This window comes from Lemur catta, chromosome 19, assembly GCF_020740605.2.
Source record: "Lemur catta isolate mLemCat1 chromosome 19, mLemCat1.pri, whole genome shotgun sequence".
Lineage (NCBI taxonomy): Eukaryota > Metazoa > Chordata > Mammalia > Primates > Lemuridae > Lemur > Lemur catta.
The window spans coordinates 14,624,921-14,647,687 of NC_059146.1; the positions used below are offsets into that span (position 1 = coordinate 14,624,921).

The window sequence follows — 22,767 nt, forward strand, 5'->3', positions numbered from 1 at the left end:
TGTTTTGTGCTTGTGGGTTGGGTGGTGTGGTGATGTCATTTCCCTTTTTCTTTGCTAGAACCAGGCTTATGTAAGAATAAATGGATATAGATTAGAAGAAATTATGATCCCTTATAATCTATAGTTGATGTGTTATCTCTTAGTATTTGTTCCATAATAGATGTCACGGGTTATCAGCCATAATTATCAAACTTTAGTCTTTTGGAGTTCTTTAGTATTAGGCTCTCTTATTTGTAATTAAAACATAATTTTGAAAAATCACACTCTTATTTCTTAATTGCAGCTGCTAATGAGTCATAAAAGTTGATTATGTTAACTAACTGGCCATATGTTTTTAGAAGAATAATTTGCATGCATAATACCACTAGAATTTTCATAAGGCCATCATCCAAACAGCAGTATTTGAAAGTTTGCAATAGTTTTTTCGCTAGGAACTAAAATAACAAAGGTGGCTAAAATCAAACCATTTCTATTATATCCTCTTAACATTTTATTTTGAAATAATTGTAGATTCACAAGCAGTTGTAATAAATAATACAGAAAAGATCCTGTGTTCCATTCACCCAGCTTCCCGCAGTGGTGACAACCTGTGTAACTATAGTACAATGCCACAAGCAGGAAATTGGCATTGATATAATTGACTGACCTTATGAGATTTTACCAGTTTTATATATAGTGTGTGTGTGTGTGTGTGTGTGTGTGTGTGTGTGTTTGCACTAATTCTTTGCAATTTTATAACACATGTAGATTAGTTTGGCCATCACCACAAACTAACGGTTTTGTTGCAAGGATCCATTGTGTGACCCTTCTATAGTAACAGCCACCTCTCAACCCCCAACTTCCCTAAACCCTGGTAACAACTAATCTATTCTCTGTCTCTATAATTTTGTCATTTTAAGAATGTTATATAAATGGAATAATATAGTATGGAAAATATTGAGATTGGCCATCTTCACTCTTCATGATTTCATTGGATTGCTTTCATACCTTTGTCAAAAATTTGGGTATGTTTATAGAGAGATCAATGAAACAGAATAGAAAAAGTAGAAAATGACTCTATGTGTCAATCCCCTCACCATTGCTTTTCTCAATGTAGCTATGTAATAAGCCATAGTATCAGGTAGAGTGATTTCTTCTACTTTTTTCTTATTTTTCAAGGTTGTTTCAGCTATCCTAGTCCTGTTCTTTTTCATATAAAGTTTAGAATAAACTTGTCTATGTCCACAAAGTATCTTGTATGGACTTTGATAGAAATTGCAATAATTCTACAGATCAGTTTAGGGAGTCTTCTGTCCTCTTTTAAAAGCCCCAGATTTTTTGAAGCTCATACCATAAAACAAAACTCCATGCTAACCTTCCTTGTTGCTATCTACGCTCACTCATTCATTAATGTCTTTGATACTTACATCACTCTCTTCCCTCACTCTTTCTCTTGATTTCTTTGAAAGACACCATCTTGGAAAGCTTTATTTCAAGAGATACTCTTTTCTACTCAGTTCATTTACTTTAGTGTGTCATTCCAGAAATTCTGCCACCTCATTAAAACTTCTAATCTAATCCTTTTAACAAATAATGCTGGAACAATATGCAAAAGATGAATCCATACCTCATACCTGATATAAAAATGAACTAAAAATGGATCAGAAACCTCAATGTAAAACTTCAAACTATAAAACATCTAGAATAAAATAAGAGGAAATCTTTGTGACCTTGCTTAGGAAAATTGATAAATTGGACCCCATAAAAATTAAGAAATAATACTCTTCAAAAGCCAGTACTGAGAGAATGAAAAGACAAACCTCAGGCTGGGAGAAAATATTTTCAAACCCCACATCTGGTACATGACTTGTATCCACATATATCAAAATATCTCAAAACTCAATGTAAAAAAACAACTCAGAGAAGTACTTACAGCCCAATTGGCATTGCAGCACACGTCCCCTATGCCCAGCAACCCTGTGGATTGGTGCAGTGAGAGCCAGATAGAGAAATGTCCTGTATGATTGTCAGATTTCACTTGGTGGGTGAGAAAAGCAGACAAAAAAAGATTTTTTTTTGTGCTTATAAAAAGAAAAGAAACCAATTTGCCTTCTTTCCTTCTGAGAGAGGCTCCTTAGAGATGTAATGGAAGCAATGCATACTCTAGCTCTTTGTTATATAAATTATTTTTTCAAGAAAGCAAATATGTCCAGCGTCTCCAGCTTTCACAACCTAGAGATGTCTTTGAGGTTCTCATATTTATTTCTTTTGAAATATAAACACTTATGAAGATAATACTAAAGTCTTCCCGGAAGTATCTGGGTTATTTAGTCATCTAAATGCTGATCTCAGGATGTAACTGCCTATCTCTTGGGGAGGTACTAGAGGGTTTATTAGCCTTTTGAGTGGGAGAGATTAACTCCATTATCAAGGAAACAAATGACTATAGATCTAATCTACATGTCTCTAGGAGAAGTAAAATAAAAATTCCCTATGTATATGTATATTTCATGGCCCTACAGCTTCTTTATAGGAATAAATCCAGGGAGGATTTATTTTCCCACAGTTAACCTTATGCTAAAATGAGAATCTTTGTGCCTTAATTTCACCTCAGGTCCAAAGATAGAACACACCAATTTGTTCTACTGTCAACTTTATTAAACTGGGAACTGTTTCCTAGAATCTCCTTAACCCGTGTACTTCTAGCTTAGAGTTCGATAAGAGAGGAAAGCCCATAATGCAAGGCTAAAAGGAAACAGAAGGACCTAAGCCTGAGAGGCAGTGATAGACAGCTGCAGAGCTACTAAGCTTTTCCTCACTTTCTTCTGCTCCACATCAAGCTCTTCTTCCCAACTGCTGACCCTGAGGACCAACGGTGGTGCCAAGCCTGCCACCAGAGGCAGACCAACACAGGTAGTAGCCACACCAAGACATCTTTCCATAGATCTTTCCGCAACTTCCCTATGCAGTCCCTGTAAGGAAGCTAAACTTGCTTGCCTTCCCAGATGTCACCACCAGTTCTGAGTTGTCCTCTGCTCCAGCGCTTCAGGATGGCTGCCTAGTGACTCTTCCTGTGGTCCTCCAACACTCCCCACCGGGAGTTCACTTCTCCAGCAACTCCCACTCTTGTGTAAAGCAGGGATGAATGAAGTATGTACAGCCCCGCTGCCTGTTTTTTGAAATAAAGTACTGGAACACAACTATTCCCATCTGTTTATGTATTGTTTATGGCTGCTTTCTGCACAGTTGAGTAGTTGTGACAGAGACCTCTTGGCCTGTAGAGCCCAAAATACTTACCACCTGGCTCTTTACAGAAAAGGTGTTGACTGCCAGTGTCTAGTATAATTCCTGTAATAAATTCCATATCCCATTATAGTTCTTCCTTCCTTACCCTTCACTGACGTATCACCTAAACAGGACATATAAAGGAGATGACTAAAAATTGATTTAGTAATTCTTAGTTCACCTACAACTACCCAACTCTGAAAAAAAATTCTAGCAAGGTTAAGAGTGTTGTGAACAATTGAAGAGGGAATTTTGTCGAAAAAAATTTTTTTGAAGGGCAAGCAGGCTAGCCCTATTTTAAGAGACTCACAATATGGTGGCTATTATCTGCATATGGAGGTGTGTAAAAGGAATATTCAATTAACTGAATCAAAGCAGAGTAGGGCAAATCCAAGAAGCTTATTTTCTACGGGAGTTTTGAAGATGTGGACACCTCATCTTGTTGAGATTATCAGGAAAGCCAGAGGCATATAAATTAGCCTTAAAAGAATAAGTGGCTCTTGACAAATTATGATGCCTGAAGGCAGAGGAAGAAGAATTTTGGAAGGTAAGGGAAATATTACGAATGGATAGAGGGTATGCCCAAAGAAATGAAACATTGAGTGTTTTAAGAAACAAAACGTAATAATTGTTACTTATGACACAAAGTGGCATTCGAGTACCTTATTTATAACTCAGTTCTATGCAAAACTTATGGATGATTATAGAAGGCCTATTAAAATTCCATGACATTTTTAAGTGTCTCTCTTAAACTCAGACACAGAACTTACGTTCTACTGGTTTCTAATCATGCTTCTCTTTTCTGCCTCTCCTTTGTCAAGGTCCATCATGAATGAGAAATGGGACTCAAACTCTTCAGAAAACTGGCTTCCCATCTGGAGTGTCAATGACACAAAGCATCATCTGTACTCAGAAATTAATGTTACCTATGTGAACTACTATCTGCACCAGCCCCAAGTGGCAGCAATCTTCATCATTTCCTACTTACTGATCTTCTTCTTGTGCATAGTGGGAAATACTGTGGTTTGCTTTATTGTAATGAGGAACAAACATATGCACACAGTCACCAATCTCTTCATTTTAAACCTGGCCATCAGTGATTTACTAGTTGGCATATTCTGCATGCCTATAACACTGCTGGACAATATCATAGCAGGTATGTTGGCCGGTGTGCAGTGCAAAGATGATATAAAAAAAAGTGTCTATCTCATATCCTCTTGAACAGGTCACTTTCCCCACAAGGAAATTCTCTGTTGGCTGCTGCCTTCCAGAGCTGAGTGGGTCTCTGGGCCAGTGGTATTGCCGTGCAGTGGGACACTTTTACTTAGTCCTTCTGTGTCATTGTGGCTCCCATTACTCCTGCATCTGTGGGTTAATGTTCTCAGAGTCCGGAGTATCTTGTGGTTCCTCCTCCTTAGAGGGTAAACTTCCATTCGTCTGTCAGCAAGGAGGAAATGCCAGTGGTATTTCGTTGGTTTATACATAATTCCAAACAATCATGTTGTTTTCCCAACTTCCCATTCAGTAGTATCTGTCACCTCAACTTCTATGGATTTATGCTCTTTTGTCCTGTCCTGTCCTCCAATTTCACTGGAATTGGGTGAGTGAGATAAGATAAAACATATGCTTATTCTTCCATGTTCCACCAAGGGCTACACACACTCTTGCACTTTTGTTGAAAATAATACTATCACAACTTAATATAATAAATTTTAGGACTAGGGAGATATATTTTCTTTTGGTTTTTATTCAGTAGAGTCACGCAAGCACTTATTTTAAGATGGTTTAGCTAGGTAAAATTTTAGATATACATGGATTAGTTTATTTGAAATTTTTTAAATTACTAAGAATATTTTGTTTTGGGAAAATAAATTACAGGATTTTTTTAAAAGATAAATTTAAAAGTCCAAGAAATCTGTAGTATTTATCTTTTGGAAACTACAATGTTTGCTAGAAAAAGAATATTGTTACTTTCCTGTAATAGCAGATGAGGGTTTAGAATATCGAACTGGCGTAATAATTTTACTATTTTATAAAATTTCTAGCAGCTGAGGTTCAGCTAGAAAGTAATTCAAAATTTGACCACTTTTTGGAAATTAGAATATGAAATGACTGTACTCCATTTGACAATTTACCTCAGAGAAACTTTTGTTCATGCAAAGTATTCTTTACTCTGGAAGCACCTCTGAGGTAAATTGTCTCATTACATCATGTATTAATAAATATAGTTTATTTATTCTGGATGTAACTTCTGATTCCCCATAATTTATGGAGTACATTTTCAAATTAGAAAACCAACATTCTGACTGTTTATTCTTTTAAAGGGCATTATTGTGTAAGGGTTAATGTTTGGACTCTGGAACCCTACTGCCCAGGTTCAAATCCTTAATATGCTGCTAACTAGCTGTGGCAAGGTGTGTGATATTTATATATTGTGAGGAGAATAATAAAGACTTCAAAAGCTTGTTGTGAGGATTAGATACGTTAATAGATATAGACCACTTATAGTGCCTAGAATGTTGTAGCTACTATATAAACATTATTATTAGCTATATTAAAAACATAGCTCTGGAGATATTAATGAAAATGCTGAAAAACATTGTTTTATGGCTATCATTCAGAAAACAGTTACATTGGTCTTGATTTTGCACCTTTCTGTTTATATTTTTAGTGAGATTAAAATAAAATCTTGCTTTTTTAAAAGACTGTTCCATTTCCCTTGCAGGATGGCCATTTGGAAATACAATGTGCAAGATCAGTGGGCTGGTCCAGGGAATATCGGTTGCAGCTTCAGTCTTTACTTTAGTTGCAATAGCTGTGGATAGGTAAGTCAGTACCATATTCTGAATCCAGAAAAATGGACATGTCTGCAACTAATCCACCAGAGAAATCTATAATCTACTAAATTTGAGCATATCTTCCCCAAATTAATGTTAATAATATCTACCTCTTTAAGAGCAAAGTGTATACCTACTTAAAGTTTGAGTAATAAGCAAATAAAACTTTTGAATTTTCCATATTTTACATATTACACAATTTTACTATTTTTCATACAAGAATCTAGAATTTTCTAATGATGGAAATACAAATATGCTGAAATAAATCTTAAATTTTATCCAGATTTTGTGATTGCAAATCACTCATCCATTCATTTGTTTACACACTTTTTTGAGAGTTCACAAAAGATGTGCCAGGTACTGGGCTGGATTGTGTAGCATCTAAAACAAATTAGACAAAGTGTTGCCTTAGAAAGCCTACAGTCTGGTGGAGTAGACAGACTCATTAACAAATATTTACAAATAATGCTTCTATATGCTTGAAAAATTTTAAATGAGATTAATCAATAAATGAGTGTAAGAATAGTTTTATTCTTTGCATGGAGTGTGTTGCTTTGATTTTCGGAGGGATATTATATTTTAAATTGTGTTTTAAATGTTTTTAATTTGTATCAAGGTGATAATTTTAGTTTTACTAATGTTATTTTTAATTGTTCAGAGGTGGCACCAGAAAACAGAATAATATTGAATTGTCTTTTTAAAATAAATGTTCATTTAAAAATATTGATAATTACAGCAAATAAAATGTATAAATAACCATATAGCCACATCTTTCCTTCAAAAAAAAGTTCCTGATTTGAAACTATCCTATAGGCAATGAAAGCATAGTAAACTTGATAAAAATATTTCTCTTATATAATTTTATGATTAAAGGCAAAAGCCTTTAGTTTTAATTCAATTGTTGGTATAAATGGTTTGTCATGGAAATTTGAAAGGAAGTAAACAAATTTGCTTTTCCTCATGGTTGAAATATTTTAAAAAGAAAGATCAGTAAATAAATGTAAGAATTATTTCTTTCTTTCATTGCATAACAATCAGTCTTGCACTATTAAATTTAAATCTTATAATCAGCTTTTTGAGTTTCACAACTATATATTTTGGTGTTTGTTTAGTTTATGAGTTTTACTGAAATAAGGACAGGTCTGGGCCTTTTTCTATTATAACTCCATATTAATGAGGAAGATTCTGTACTAAGCAATTGTTTAGAACTGGATATGTACAAGATATTTTAATGCTTTCTTTGCAAAAGAAATATCTTTGAATATACCATGGAAGTCTTGGAGTCTTAATCTTAGCTACCGGAGGGAAAGGGGGAAATCATTGACTTGCCTAACAGCATTTGTAAAGAGTAATCACTCTTCGAATAGTATAGTACAGGTAATACTATAATTCAAAAGCCTTGAAATACCATCTACGTACCAATGACTCCTCTTATTAGTCAGTGTTCTCCAGAGAAACAGAATCAATGGCAATAGGATATAATTATAGATATAGGTACATACAAAGAGAGAGAGAAATGTTTATTATGAGAAATTGGCTCACATTATTTTAAAGGCTGAGAAGTGTTATGATATGCTGTCTGCAAATTGGGGACCCAGAAAAGCCTGTGTTGTAACTTAGTCCAAATCTAGAAGCCTGAGACCTAGGAGAGCCAATGGTGTAAACATCAGTCCAAGGGTAGAAGAAAATGAAATGAAATGTACCAGCTCAAGCGGTGAGTCAGTAAAAAAAAAAGAGGGAAAATTTCTTATTCCTCCACCTCTTGTTCTATTCAGGTGCTCAAAAAATTGGATGATGCCCACCCACAGTGGGGAGGACAATCTACTTTATTTAGTCCACTTATTCAAATGCTAATCTCATTCAGAAACACCTTCATAAAGACACTCAGAAGTAACATTCAATCTGGGCACCCCTTGGCCAACTCAAGTTGACACATAAAATGAACCATCACACTCCCATGGCAAATGGTCTTGGTGCCCTGCCCATATCTCTTGCCTCACATCCATCTGCTAGTATCTTTATCTCTGTATCGTCCATCCAAATTGTGGAAAGCCTCTCTGTTCTTGAGCAGAACAGGCCAGAAGTACCAGAGAATTAATACCTACTGAATGTTTATAGTTGCACAATTCACAATTGCAAACATGTGGAAACAACCCAAGTGCCCATCAATACATGAGTGGATTAATAAAATGTGGTATATGTGTGTATACCACAGAGTACTACTCAGCCGTAAGAAATGGTGAACTAATGCCTCTTGTATTAACCTGGATGGAAGACTATTCTTCTAAGTGAAGTTATCACAAGAATGGGAAAACAAAAACCACATGTACTCACCATTAAATTGGAACTAAGTGATCAGCATTTACATGCATATATGTAAATAACACTCATTAGAAATCAAGCAGGCGGGAGGAGGGAGGAGGGGATGGGTAAATTCACACCTAACAGGTACAAATAACTTTGACTCAAACTGTACAAAAGCAAGTTATGAAACCAAAACCTTTGTACCCCATAATATTCTGAAATTAAATTTAAAAAATAAAAAATAAAAATAAAGAAAACTCAAGAACTCTCAGAAGCAAGAAAAATAAATAATTCCAAGCCACTTCCCTCATTTATTAAAAAAAGAGGTGTAAAAATGGTGAATATAGCTATAGGTGGTCATTTTCTGTGCTTAATTACTTACCTTCCAATTTTCTCTGTGAAGGAGACATTAGGTATTTTGGTTAAAGATGAGCATTGAAGCTATCCTAGGAGCAATGGTGTCAGAAAAAGAGTAAATGTGTATGCAATGTAATAGGATGTATTTTTATTTATCAATGGGAAAAGATCATAATTTTGTCTTAAAGCAGAGTCTGTTTGTCCAGAAAGTTAAAGAGGGTAGGAAAGAAAAATTTGTATGGACAGATAAAGTTTAGAAAATTTGTATAAAATAATTCAAGCTTCTTCGAACCTGGAAGATGGCTCCTAGGAGGAAGCATTCCAGAAAGACAAGCCCCAATATGCATGATGCTTCCTAATGTCCTATTGGCCAAATCAAGTCACATGGCAAACACACACATAATGTGTAGGGGATCACACAAGAGCACTGATTGCTATTAACAGTCTACCACAGCCTAATGGTGCTAGTAATCTGCTGAGCACGCTGTAGAGGTTAAAAGTGTGAAGTCTGCAGACAAACTACTTGTGTTAAAATCCTATATAATCATGGGCAAGTTTTTTACCTTTTCTAAGTCTGTTTTCCCATCTTTTAAATAGGGAGGCTTAAAGTGACAGTCCATGCAGAGCCATGGACTAGACTGTGGAACAGAGTTGTGAATGTTTATGTTTAATATATGCTAGTTACTATTATTACTTTTTTATTATTACTAGTGTCTGATATACTCCATTTATTCAAATTTTCAGTTAAAATTTATCTCATAGATCAATTACAGAAAATGCCAGTGCACACCTCTCTACTACAAAAGGTAACTTTCTATATTTTTGAGTGAAGGATGGGCGGCAGGCTTGCAATTACTTAAATAAACTGGATTCGTGCCTTGGTCAGAAGTTACGAGGCAGCGCCTCATTAACATTCACCTTTCATTGCAGGTTCCGGTGTGTCGTCTACCCTTTTAAATCGAAGCTCTCTATCAAGACAGCACTTGTCATTATCGTGATCATCTGGGTCTTGGCCATCACCATCATGTCTCCATCTGCAGTAATGTTACACGTGCAAGAAGAAAAATATTACCGAGTGAGACTCAACTCGTACAATCAAACCAGCCCAGTCTACTGGTGTCGGGAAGATTGGCCCAACCAGGAAATGAGGAAGATCTACACCACTGTGCTGTTCGCCAACATCTACCTGGCTCCCCTGTCCCTCATTGTTGTCATGTATGGAAGGATTGGGGTTTCACTCTTCAGGACTGCGGTGCCCCACTCGGGCAAGCAGAGCCAAGAGCAGTGGCATGTGGTGTCCAAGAGGAAGCAGAGAGTGGTGAAGATGCTCCTGATCGTGGCCCTGCTCTTCATCCTCTCCTGGCTGCCCCTGTGGACTCTGATGATGCTCTCGGACTACGCCGACCTTTCTCCAAATGAGCTGCGGGTCATCAACATCTACGTCTACCCTTTTGCACACTGGCTGGCCTTCGGCAACAGCAGCGTCAACCCCATCATCTATGGTTTCTTCAATGAGAATTTCCGCCGTGGGTTCCAAGAGGCTTTCCAGCTCCAGCTCTGCCCAAAAAAGGCAAAGCCCAGGGAAACCTATGCCCTAAAAGCTAAGAACAGTGCGGTCATAAGCTCATCTAATCAGCATGCCCAGGAACCTACATTTCAAAACCCACATAGGGAAAATTTGCTTTATAGGAAAAGTGGTGAAAAACCCAGCCAGGAATTAGTGATGGAAGAATTGAGAGAAGCTACCAATAGCAGTCAGATTTAACAAAAGCGAGTGTGATAGTCCTAATTCTACTGTGTGTTATATATTTAAATACTGTTGCTTTTTTGCCTTTGGATTTCAATTATTTCTGAAAATGTTCCAAAGAGAACATTTACAGAAAGCTCTCTCTGGGAAAAAAAAAAAAGTCAACTAAAATGGTCTTATGATCATAACCAATCTTATGGTTTATATAAAATATGTGCAGTGACTCATACATATTTGCCTGAATAAATACATCTCTAGGAAACAGTTTGCAAAGCCTGACCTTTCCCAATGTAAACATTTGTGTATGAGTCAAATCAAGCACGTGTATGTGTGTGTATTCCACCCCCCCAGCCCCCCCCCAAATGGTGATAGATGAGCAGTGCTTTGCATGTAACTACGTTTTATCAATTCTCTCTTTTATTTTGGATTTGAAATTTTAGACTACAGAGTTATTAATCTGCTTGTGTTTTTAAAATATACTTACTTTTTAGAGAAATACTGGATCACATGAAGTTCTTTGCTACTGCTTTTCTCATCTCCATTGATGTATGTGGGTTAATTTAGAAGAAGCAAGATATTTATTGTAGGTCCACGGGCACATATGTCACAGGTGACCTCAGCTTCTCTGTGTCAGAACTGCAGTAGCAAAAAAAAGGGACACATTTCTTTGTATTTAAAAGTTGATTTTTTTAAAGAGTACCAAGTTAGGAACATCATAATATCATTCCATAGGAGATATTGTTGGCTTTTTAATATTTTTACAAATGAAGTTTATGCCCTTGTTGAACCCACATTTGTTACAGAACTGATTTAGGACCCCAGTTTGATCCCTTTTCTAACAGAATCTCTGACAGAGAGAAGGAAATCCTTTAATAACGCAACAGTTAGCAGGGGAACAGCACCTTTGTTTTGAAGTGTTTAATCAGAGTTGTTTAACAATCATTGTATGACTCCCATAAAGTATATAGAAAACAAGAGCAATTATTCCAAATTTCCTACTGGGCTCAACATTTAAATCCAGCACCCTGGGTTTGGCGAATTAGTTCTATTGTTAAAAAAAGAATTGACAGCCCCTGGATTCATGATAAAGGTTGTAAACGCTAGCTTTCACTCTAGGGTGGGATAAGTCCCTAGAAAGTTGGGAATTGTAACAAAATAGTTTGGGCAAATAAATATAAATCTCTGGGTGTGAAACTATCATATTTTTCCAGTCATTTATGTGGTTTCAGGTAAAAGCTTTTGCTATTGTTTAGATGTGCTTTGTCCCTGTTCTGTAAATTGAAACAACAAAGGTAAAAGATAAAGAAGGCTAAAATGTCTTTAAAATTTGCATGGCCACTAAGAATTTTGATTCTAGTATCAGATAGGATTCGACATCTACTAGCTTGCTGCTTTGGACAAATACATTTTCGTTCCTAAATTTTCTCATCTGTAGAGTGGGAATAACCATTGTTCCTTCCTCTTGATTTGCTGTGAGTATGAAATGATGGGGGAGAGGTTGTAAAATGAAAAGCAGAGTAACTATCACTTAGTAAGGGGTAAATGGCATTTGCTGTTTTGATTACACCTAGAAGCTTTGATAGGAATAGTGGTTATTTTTTAATTTTTTTAAATTTCAGAATATTTATAAAAGTCTCAATACTATGCTAGGTGATGACCTTCACAAGAGCACCCAGAGGTGTGCACTATGCCCATTTGATAGAAAAGGGTACCAAGTCTCAGAAAAGTTGGTTTACCCAAGTCATGAAGCTTGAAAGCAGTAAAAACAAATTTGGAACTCAGATACGTATAATTCCAAAACTTATTGGTTTTTTATTTTTTTATTCTACATCATATTGTTTATGCATTGTAATGAATTTGTTTAGAACTACTTCTTAACCACTTTTTAATAACCATGTTATGATTATAAAAATAGAAAATATTTGGAGATCAAAATACAGTGGGAGGAAAAAAGAGAATAACTCAAACTATTCAAATTGTCAATTTTATAAACTAATCCAATATGAGAGTACTTTCTTTATATGATTTGGAATATTTCTAGAACATTCTTCATTATTTTAAATACGTAAAACAATAATCTTCAAAAGCTTTGCTACTTGAATTGTGGTCCAGAGAACAGTGTCACACCCACTAGAAATAAATAATCTCAGCCCTGCCCCATGCATACTGACTGAATCAGCATCTGCATTTTAATAAGATCTCTGGACGATTCATTTCATCTTAGTGTCTGAGAAGCACTGTGCTTAAGCAGTGGCTCTCAGCTCTGGCTGCCCATCAGAATCACCTGGAGAATTTTATAAAACACTGATATTTGGTCCCCATCCCCAGATATTCTCTTTTAATTGGTCTATAGTGAGACATTAATAGTTTTTCACAGTGTTCAGGTGATATAAATATGCAACCAGGGGTAAAAACCATCATTCTAAATAAACAATAGAACACCCTACTCAAGACAACTAAGTCTCCCAGGCATAAACAAACAGAAGGCATGTTTCAATATGGCCCCAGGGGCAGAGCCAGCCATTATAACTAATGACTAAGACACTCTAGTAAAAAGCATACACTTTATCGAGATCTGACAAGCCTCAGTGGGTTGTATGCTGGGATCATGAAGCAACTGCCTGAAGTTGTCAAATTTCATCTGACAAATTGATGTTTGACAGGGATAAAACATTAACTATGAAAAATGAAGATATGGATGGCTTTTTAAGATAGTTTCAAAGGATTTTGATGACTAGATTGTGGATTATGAAAACAAATGCACGCATGCGCTGCTAGCCATGGATAAAGTGTATCCTGTGAAGGATTAAATTTTTTTTTAAAAAAAGGATGGATAAAGATTAATTTGTCTGTAACTGATTCCCTCCATGTTTCTCACTCAGAGAAAATGTTGGCCTATAATAGAGTTCCATGGAAACCAACTATAATCAAATCCTTAAGGCAATTAATTCAGGAAGAATACTGAGATGACAGATTAGGCCACTGGCCCACTATGCTGTTTAACTTAAATGCAAGACTTGACTTCCGATCACACCAGAAGAGGGGCTGGTGATCTTGCAACCAATGAATGTGAGATGGCAGAATTCGACTGGGCTCAACTGGTTATGATAAGGCAGAAACTCTTGCTTCTCTAATCATGCAGCTAAAGTTCCACATCACCAGGGAAAGGGCCCCTCTCTCCTGGAGTCTTATATCTAGTGTGACTAAATCCCTGTGTGCTATTTCAGAATTCTGTGGGCAATGGTATACCCACACACACATGATACTGCCATTGTCTCTGGAAGATATCCCCAAAAGTATTCTTTCATAGAGCTGGATTTATGTCATTGCCATTGTTCTCTCAATAAATATGTTTGGAGAATTGTCAAAATGACCTATAAAGCTACAAAATGAAATTTATAGAAAAGAGATGAAAATATCCAGACAAAATTGTAAGATGGGTACCATGGGAACAACAAGTACAAGTATGGAAGGACAAGTCTCAAGGTGATCCTCAGTAGGGAACAGAGGAGCCAATCTACATGCTGCAATGAGAGAGAGAGAGAGAGAGAGAGAGAGAGAGAAAGAGAGAGAGAGAGAGAGAGAGAGAGAGAGAGAGAGAGAGTGTGTGTGTAGGTTCTCTTTGGTGTAACAGATGAACCATCAGAAATTGTAAGGCAAGCCATAACTCACATTCAAAAGAATTGCTGATAGCTCTGTGTTCGACCTTCAAATTTAAAGCAATCTAATATTTGAGCAGAGATGAGTTATATGGTTGTGTATTACTCAGCTCACCTTTCAAAAGGCAACTTCTTGCCAGAGGAAAGGTGTTGCTGAAGATAAAGCATATCTGAAATTAAATGAGAACCAGACTTCTGAGATTTTGGAAAGAGAGAATGCAAGTCATTTGTATTTAAACTAATTTCTTCCAAGAAGAATAAATTTTTCTATATAAATTCTAATTTTAATAAAGCACACAATAGTAATATCCTCCAAGATTAGGTTTTCCTTTATGAAATTGTCAAAAGGAGATTCAACTCCCTGAGGGCATCAACATAGTTCCTAACCAAGTCAGCAAGTTTGCCATCCTGGGTATGCCTTTTTCTGTCTCACTGAATAAATTTCAGCTTTTCCTCTTTTTCATTCTATACCATAGGCAGGTAGTTTAAGGCTGGAGGTTCTAATTTGTTTGTGTTTACCTTTCTTAAAACTTCACTGTGAAATTTTAATATAATCATAACACTCATATAGAAGTAAACTTACATATAATAAGCTTTTGTAAATAAAACTTGGAGTTAGGAAAGCATTGCAGAACATAAGTTTTATTTTTTAAGATCTTTATTTTTTTGTATATTGCATTCTGTTAAAAAAAAAAACTCAAGAGGTCCCTAAAGCCTTTCACAGTCCTCATTAACCTTTTGTCCTCTAGGAGCCCTGTATTTTCTAAACCAGAATCAGGGGTCTAGTTAGAGATACCTAAGACCATTTTGTGATCTACATTCATTTGGTTCATGTCCTAGAATATTCTCATTTAAACTTGCAACAAATAATATATAAAGAGTATCAAAAATGGTATGTATTCTGACAACTATAAACCTAAAACACAAGTACACAGTGCATAATATTAATACTTTTTTAACATAAGGAATTGCACATATATGTATATTCTGAGTATGCTCACTTGTCATATAAGAAATCAATGCCAAAGCCAGAAAAGTATCTTTTAGCTAAATGAGCTCTTGGTGTTTTATTACATCTTTCCATTTTAAGTGTTCACTCACCACCTAAAGTCTTATTTTTAATATAACAATAGTACCAGCACCATCTAATACCTACCAAATGTCATAAGACCAGGCATCAGAACAAATCTTCACATAGACATATACCCTGTACATGCCTATCTAATATTGTTGGGCAGCAAGATGAATTTTGCAGATAGATGAATTTACTTCATTACCAATAAACTTATCATTCATTGTAAAATAATTTTTATTGAAATTCTTTCATAATGTAAGTGTTTCTCCCTTTTTTAAATACAAAAGATAGAACTAAATTGTATTATGACTTTTATTAAGAACATTCATCATTTTACTGTGTGGAATTTAAATCTTTTATCTGTTAGTCTATCTACTCCTTTAATGTTAAACTGTCAATCATTTCTGTTATTGTATCTAAGTCAATCATTCATCAATCCATTCATTATTCAACATTCCTAGCATCTAGGACCATACTGTAAAAAAGCCTATAGCTTAAAAATTTTATGGTTTAATGAAGGATACAGACAAGTAGAGTTAAAAGGAGAGTTAAAAATTTGTACATGGGAGGCTCTGACTCAAGGGGATGGGCGGGACATGGACAATGTATATAACCTGAGCTTTTGTACCCCCATGAAGAGCTGAAATAAAAAAAAAAAAAAAAGGAAAAAAAAAATAAACAGCAAAAAAAAAAATCTGTACATGGTACACTGGAAATGCTAAAGAGGAGTCAATGTGGGGAGAGTCAGAAAAAGTTGAGATAATATTAAATTATAAATAGGAATTAGAAGAGGGAAGTGGGGAATGGTGTTTAGAGAAAGAACGGACAATATAAGAAACAGCATGTGCAAAGGACTGGAGTTAAGAGCTTCTAAAGAAATGTTAACTAAAAAAATTAATTAACGAGGTTTATACTTTGGAAAAAGGAGAGTTTTATTTCCCATAAAGGGTAGCAACCTGCTGAGTGGCCATTCCAACAGGTTGGGAAGCAGATTCCCCCACCAGAAGCCAGACACATGTGCTTCAAAGTAGAGACAAAAGATTTCAGGATTTTATATTGAGCTGGGTGGTCAAACATACATATTCAACAAGTTATAGGGGGAGTCATAAATATTTATGAAGGGGAATCATATGCACGTAATTGTGCTTTATCTTTCCCATTCTGTCATTGCTGGGAGCTCAGTTTGTAAGGTGTTTCTGGGGTCCCCTTGGCCAAGAGGGGTCCATTCATTTAGCAGAGGGCTTAGGATTTTATTTTTAGTTCACAGAAACTAACGGAAGGCAGATATGATCAGATTTCTGTTTTAGAAAAATCACTCTGACATTGTTCTTTAATCTCTTCTGGTTTTTAAACTTATAGCATGCTATGCTTGGTGAACAGCAAAATAAACATTAAAGAACTGTAAGATAAATAAGAGCTGATATAAAAAGCTGATATACTTGGTTTCGGTGGAAGAATTTTATGATTACTCTTTTATACTCAAGTGGCATTTTGGAGATTAGAGAGTTCCAAAAGTAAGATGGTGAAATCAGAAGTTAAAGCAAACTGTGTCACATTTTCAATATTTATAAATATTTTAAGGATCATGCAATTATATTTGTCGATAAACTCAACATTCTATTACCAAATTATATATAATCATATATACATATACATATTTACACATGTGTATATATACATACCTTTAGAAATAAATCATTCTGCAAATGACTATTTTTTTTCCTATTGTTGAAAAAATAAAATAAAATAATTAGCCTCAATGGGGAAGTCTGGCTATTGATTTAAAAGAGAGGTTCTCCAACAAGCAAAGAAAAAGCAAAGAGAAGAAGATAGTGGCATTCAACAGAGAACAATGGTTATCATGTAATTAAATTCACAGTAACTGCTAACTTCGTTATTTTTAACATGCATTTGTACATGTGCAGTCATTTCAATATAGCAAAGGCTGCATAGAGAATACATGGGCCAGAAGACATTGATCAAGATGTTCTCTTGGTTTAGATATCAGGAGCAAAGAGAAGGTCATTAATCGATTGAAATGGCAGCACAAGGATTTTAGCTCTCATATGGCATTTATTGATGTAATGGTTAGTGTAAATTATTTACCTTGTATTCTCACAGTCTTATGGTGAAGGTGCTATCAAGAGGCTTGGCAGAAATTCCTGGCTCATATTCCCAAGACTGTAGGGAGGAGGTGAGGAAGAAACAACCATTAGACACAATTTTTCATGAAATTCATTATTCAGGGAATGGACAAAGAACACACCCACACTGGCAATTACACATCACAACCATGCCATATTGAAATTAATCAACTAGTAAAAGTCCTAGTATACATTTTTTTTTTTAGTTTTGGTGGCTCATGTCATTTAATATGTTTCTTTACATATTTAGACTTTTTATTTTGAGGTAATAGATTTTGCAGAAGTGAATTTTAATTTGAAAATGGCTAAATACCCTTTGAGAAAATAAAAACTACCCCAAATTATCAGTAAAACTTCTAAAAGAGTGATGCATGCCGCCATATACATATGTAATAAATTATCAGATCCTAACTACTGTATGTGGAGACATAGACACAGCTCTGGGTTCTGATTTACTTAAAATATTACTTAGCTTCTAAAATAGAGGCTTACAAGCACAGAAAGACACATCTTGCATGTTCTCACTCATATGTGGGAGATACACAGTAAAAATCTCATGGAGACAGACAGTAGAATGAGGGTTACCAGAGGCTGGGAAAGGTAGCACGGAGGGGAGGATAAAGCAGGGATGGTTAATGGGTGCAAAAATATAGTTAGATAGATAGAGTGAACAATAACTGATAGCATAACAAAGTAACTATAATCAACAATAAGTTAGGGTATACTTTAAAATAACTGGAATATAACAAAAGAGAATTAAGGTTGTAAATGGATTTAAATTTGCTACTTAGCTGGCCTTGAGTTAGGGAGATTATCCTGGATGGTACAGTCCAATCACATGAGTTCTTAAAAGTGGAGAAACTTTTTCCATTTTGGTGAGACAAGGATGAGATGACAGAAGGATCAGAGAGATAAAATATAAAAAGTTTTGACCTACTATTGCTGGCTTTGAATACGGAAGAAGGGGCCACGAGCCAAGGAATGTGGGCAGCTGCTAGAACCTGGAAAAGGCAAGGAAAGGGATTCTCCACTTTAGCTTCCAGAACAGAATGCAGCCCTGCTCACACCTCGATATTAGCCCATTGAGACCTGTGTCAGACCTACAGAACTATAGGATAATATTAGTATTGTTTAAGCCCCTAAGTTTGTGGTAATGTGTTACAGCAGCAATATAACATAAGGATTGATGGGAAACTCTATGGTTTGGTCCTGAGACACTGGGAGGAAAGAAAATTCTAGATGAAACAGGTTGGGGGCCAGTGAGGTGGGAAAACAGGAGTTCAATTTTGGACTTGTTAGTTTATAAATTTCTACTAGTCATCCAAGTGGAAATGTCAAGTAGTTATAAATGTGAATCTGGAGTTCGGGAGACCATATGGACTAGAGAAATAAATTTGGGAGTTTCTAGCCAATAGATGGTATTTAAAGACATGAGACTAGACAAGATCACCACACGTTCTCACTGCATTTAGAAATCTCTTCCAGGCTATAATTTAAACCCTAAATTGTTTTTATTCCAACCACCCTGACTCTAGCCTCATCTAAATGAATTTAGCAGTATATATACATTTCTTTTTCATCTAGTGGTTTAAAAAGGCTAATAGCATGATCAAAATAAGGGTTGTAAATTTCCATTTAATAAGGCCACAAGCTTTCTTGATTATTTTAACTTACCTTTGGAAATAATAATCTTAACTGGAATTAACAAACTAGTAGTCCTTGATCAAGTAAACCTGTTGAGGGAAGAACCACATGGAGGAGTAAGTAAAAACAAGAGATGAAAGGAAATTGTGCTTATTGTGAGGAATAGTTAGGCAGGTATTTGCTCACTTATTCAAAAAACATCTAACTAGGGGTGCAAGACTCTGGGTATACAAAGATTGAGAAGTGGTCCTTTCCTTCTCTAAAATCAAATTCACAAGATAGTACATAGGGGAGAAAGGAGCTCATTTTATGGGGGCTTCAACATCTACGGTTAACAACACGAATGGAAAAATAGAAAGGGCTGAGATGGGACTTTGTGAGCTAGGAGCATAAAAAATTCAGTAAGGACCCCAAGACATGAAAGAGAGAAAGAGCACAGATGCACTTTGATTTGGCACGGCATGGTTTTGACAGGGCAGTGATACACACAAAAGAACGCTGATGGCAGGGTGGGTATAAAGTTGGAGAAGGATGAGACCCCACAGAGAGGGAGGCAATGGTGATAGCATTGGTTAGAGCCTGATGGACGGAGACAATGAGGACAAAAAGGAGGGAACAGATGCAGGAGAGATTTTAGAAGTGAAATCAGCGGGACAAGGGGGCTGATTAAATATGCAGAGTAAAAGACAAAGAAAAGGATGATGGCGAGAAAGTATGGTTGGTTCTCTGTGAGGCTGAGTCTAGTGAGGAGCACAGAACAGAGGACTTAGAACTAGGTTTCCCGGAAGGACGGTCATCACTTGGTTTTGGAAATGTTGACTTACAGTTGTAACAGCAGAGGTAAGATGTTCAGCAGACACCCACCAATGTGTTTGTGGTTGGTATAGGTGTGAAGGCTCACACACAGAGATTTGGAAGACATCATAAGAGACAGAGGAAAGCATGTCACCCAGGGAAAAGGATTTGGTTGCAGCACATCTGTGGACAATATCTTGTGGTGCATGATGCCATCACATAAAAAGCAGTTGCCTTAATCTTAGGAGCCACTAGCCATGTTGTGTCTATTATGCAAGAACTATTGCATGACATACGTACTTTATATAATTCTCTGCTTCCATTCTTGTGTTCCACATTCCTTTGGGCACATAGTATACTTTGGGGCAGATGGGACTTTGTGAAAATTGTGACCTTGGTTTACAATATTCAAACTGGATCTTTTGATCATCCATAAAACGATGAATATTTTTTAAAATAGATTTTTCTGGAGAAAAAATAACAATTGCAAACCTTTGTTGAACACTTAAAGCCTATCAAGCACTGTGTTTGTTGCTTTTCCTGGATTATCTATTTTTTATTTTTTGCTTAAACAGCCCCATGAAGTGTGTACTGTTACCATCCTCCTTTTACAGATTAAAAAAAGTGAAGCTTAGGTACATTAATTAATTCCTCCAAGTCACAATTAGTTGACTTTAGAACCAGATGTAAACCAGCCATGTGGCTTTAGTGCCCACACTCTCAACTAGGGCATCATAACTTCTTGTGAAGTTTAGGAACCTTATCACTTTGTCACAGGAATAGAAAGCAGACCTGCTGTCTTGCGTCTTCCACCATGGAGAAATTGGTTTCACCCTTGAACTACTAGTGGGAATTTCTGCTTGTGAGTTTCCAAATATCTCATCTAAAATGAATCATTCCTTGTGTGGATGTATTTATAATTTTAGCATCACTTGTTTATTCAATAGTAGATGGTAGAAAAGCTTTATTATTTTGGTTTCAACTTCCAGAGAGATCCTACAGGGCAGAATAGTAAGATCAGTGATGTAGGTAAGAATTAACATTTGACTGTGAATAATCATTCTCTCACTTCAGAAAACTTTGGGGTTTTTGGTAGATCAACGAAACATCAACAAAAACCAACACTACTCAGTCCCAGGTAAATTGTTAACAATCCAATGGTCGAAAGCTAATACATCAATAGTTTAGTTGAAACTATGAATTGGCTGAAAAATAGAAGCCTTTCTAAGCAACAGTTCTAATGCAGGAAGTTTGCTGCCACAAAAGAGGGGAGCATCTTTTTACACACCTGTCATCTCCAGGATGGGGGGAGTTTCAGTAGTAATTCTAAGTCTTAGGTAAACTCTGTGATGATTTTGCAGAATTTATAGCTCCTTGTTTTCTTTCATAATTTGTGTTTATGATGTCAAATCCATTTTAGTACCTTATGCTTTCTTTGCTGGGTAGGCAGTATTTTAATGAACTTTTAAATTTTGTCTCTGGCTCTAAGTGAATTGTCCAAAAGTATCTGGGTCCAGAGTGAATGTTTCTAATACGTGTTGATACATTGAGATAATGCCTGTGCAGTTTTTATATTTTACTGCATTGTAAGTAGTTTTAACACTCTTTTTTTCTTTGTTTAATACTTCTTTAGCTTAGTCATGTTTTCATCACTTTTCAATTGTTTTTTTTTTTCTTTTACATCAGATATTTAAGTAGCTTCTTCATGAAGAAAGGTAAGGTATGTATGGGGGAATGGCTTTTGTTGTTGATATTTCTGCAAAGTGTATTAATCTAACTATATGAGCAACACATTTGTTAAATGTTTGGGGCATTATTGTACCAGGGCCCACCTTTGCAGAAATACATAATAAGTACCTGGTCCCTTAGTTTGACTATTTATTGCTTGCAAAGGGAAAGTGAGCATAATTGGCTAAAATTCTTCAAAATCAATGACTGGAGATAATTTTTAATGAGTTCATCCTATACATTTTTAAAGCTAAATTGTCTTTAAATTCCTCAAATCATGTTGTTTACCACCCTCAATGAGACACAGTGACCATGATTCAAACTAGCCGCAGACCCTAGAGGAAACCTGTGGTTCAGTTACATGATGATGATGACAAGGACAATGACTTAATAGTAACATCTAATATTTACTGTGAGCTCTTATGTGCTAGGCCCTGTGCTAATAGCTTGACTTAATCATCTTCATTTTTCGTAGCAATCACATAATAATTTGAGACCGTTTTCCCTCCCATTTGCAGATGAGGTAACTAAAATTTGCGGTTTCATTGCTTTTAATTCTAAGAATAGAAGGCAATCAGGAAGCTGAGATCTGTATATCCGCAGAGTCTCTGTTTTTCTTCTTTTTCTATAATTTAAGTGTCACATGAGCGAGGTCACCCAAGGCCATCTGGGTATGAAGCGGCAGGCGGAGTTCCAACCTGAGTCCTCTAACTCTGCAGTTCAAACCGGAAACCACTGCACTAGAGCATTTCCCTGTGACATAAAAAACACCTTCCACTGTGATGTTCCTCCCCATGCTCCGAGTCTTCAGGGATGAGTTTCCACCAATCCTGAGGTAATCAAGGTCCAAAACTGGTGGGCAGCTTTGATTTAAAAACCATTCTCAGACTGTACATTTGAAAAATAAAAGTCCCCCTTTTGCTTCTCGTAAATATGGCATTATCACCATGTTCTCTCATCTTCATGCTTCAACAGGACAGATTTAAGCAGAAAACCACCTCCCACAACCTCTTACTTTGTCTTTATGTTATTTTCTAAAAAAAAATTATGGTGCACCCTTATGTGAAAACAGGAGACACTGTCTCTTTATTTAAGTCTTCTGAGAAAGTACAAGGAGCAAATGAATTTGATGCCATTTCATTTTGTAGGAGGAAAGGACATGTTGCCAGTACTCTTGATAAATCTAGTGATAAAATCTAGGTAGAGCCAGACC

At 36.0% G+C, this 22,767-nt stretch overlaps 1 protein-coding gene across 1 annotated transcript; it reads left to right on the top strand.

Moving 5' to 3' along the window:
- Positions 1–4,060: 4,060 nt before the first annotated feature.
- NPFFR2 (neuropeptide FF receptor 2) lies at positions 4,061–10,776 on the top strand. The gene is made up of 3 exons (XM_045531742.1): positions 4,061–4,420; positions 5,990–6,089; positions 9,693–10,776. The coding sequence occupies exons 1-3, from the start codon at positions 4,093–4,095 to the stop codon at positions 10,525–10,527; spliced, it is 1,263 nt and encodes a 420-aa protein (XP_045387698.1). The 5' UTR covers positions 4,061–4,092; the 3' UTR covers positions 10,528–10,776.
- Positions 10,777–22,767: the final 11,991 nt, after the last annotated feature.

Coding starts and splice junctions, on each gene's coding strand:
- NPFFR2 (XM_045531742.1), top strand. CDS start 4,093: ATGAATGAGAAATGGGACTCAAACTCTTCAGAAAACTGGCTTCCCATC. Junction 4,421..5,989: donor GCTGGACAATATCATAGCAG/GTATGTTGGCCG, acceptor TTTCCCTTGCAG/GATGGCCATTTGGAAATACA. Junction 6,090..9,692: donor GTTGCAATAGCTGTGGATAG/GTAAGTCAGTAC, acceptor CTTTCATTGCAG/GTTCCGGTGTGTCGTCTACC.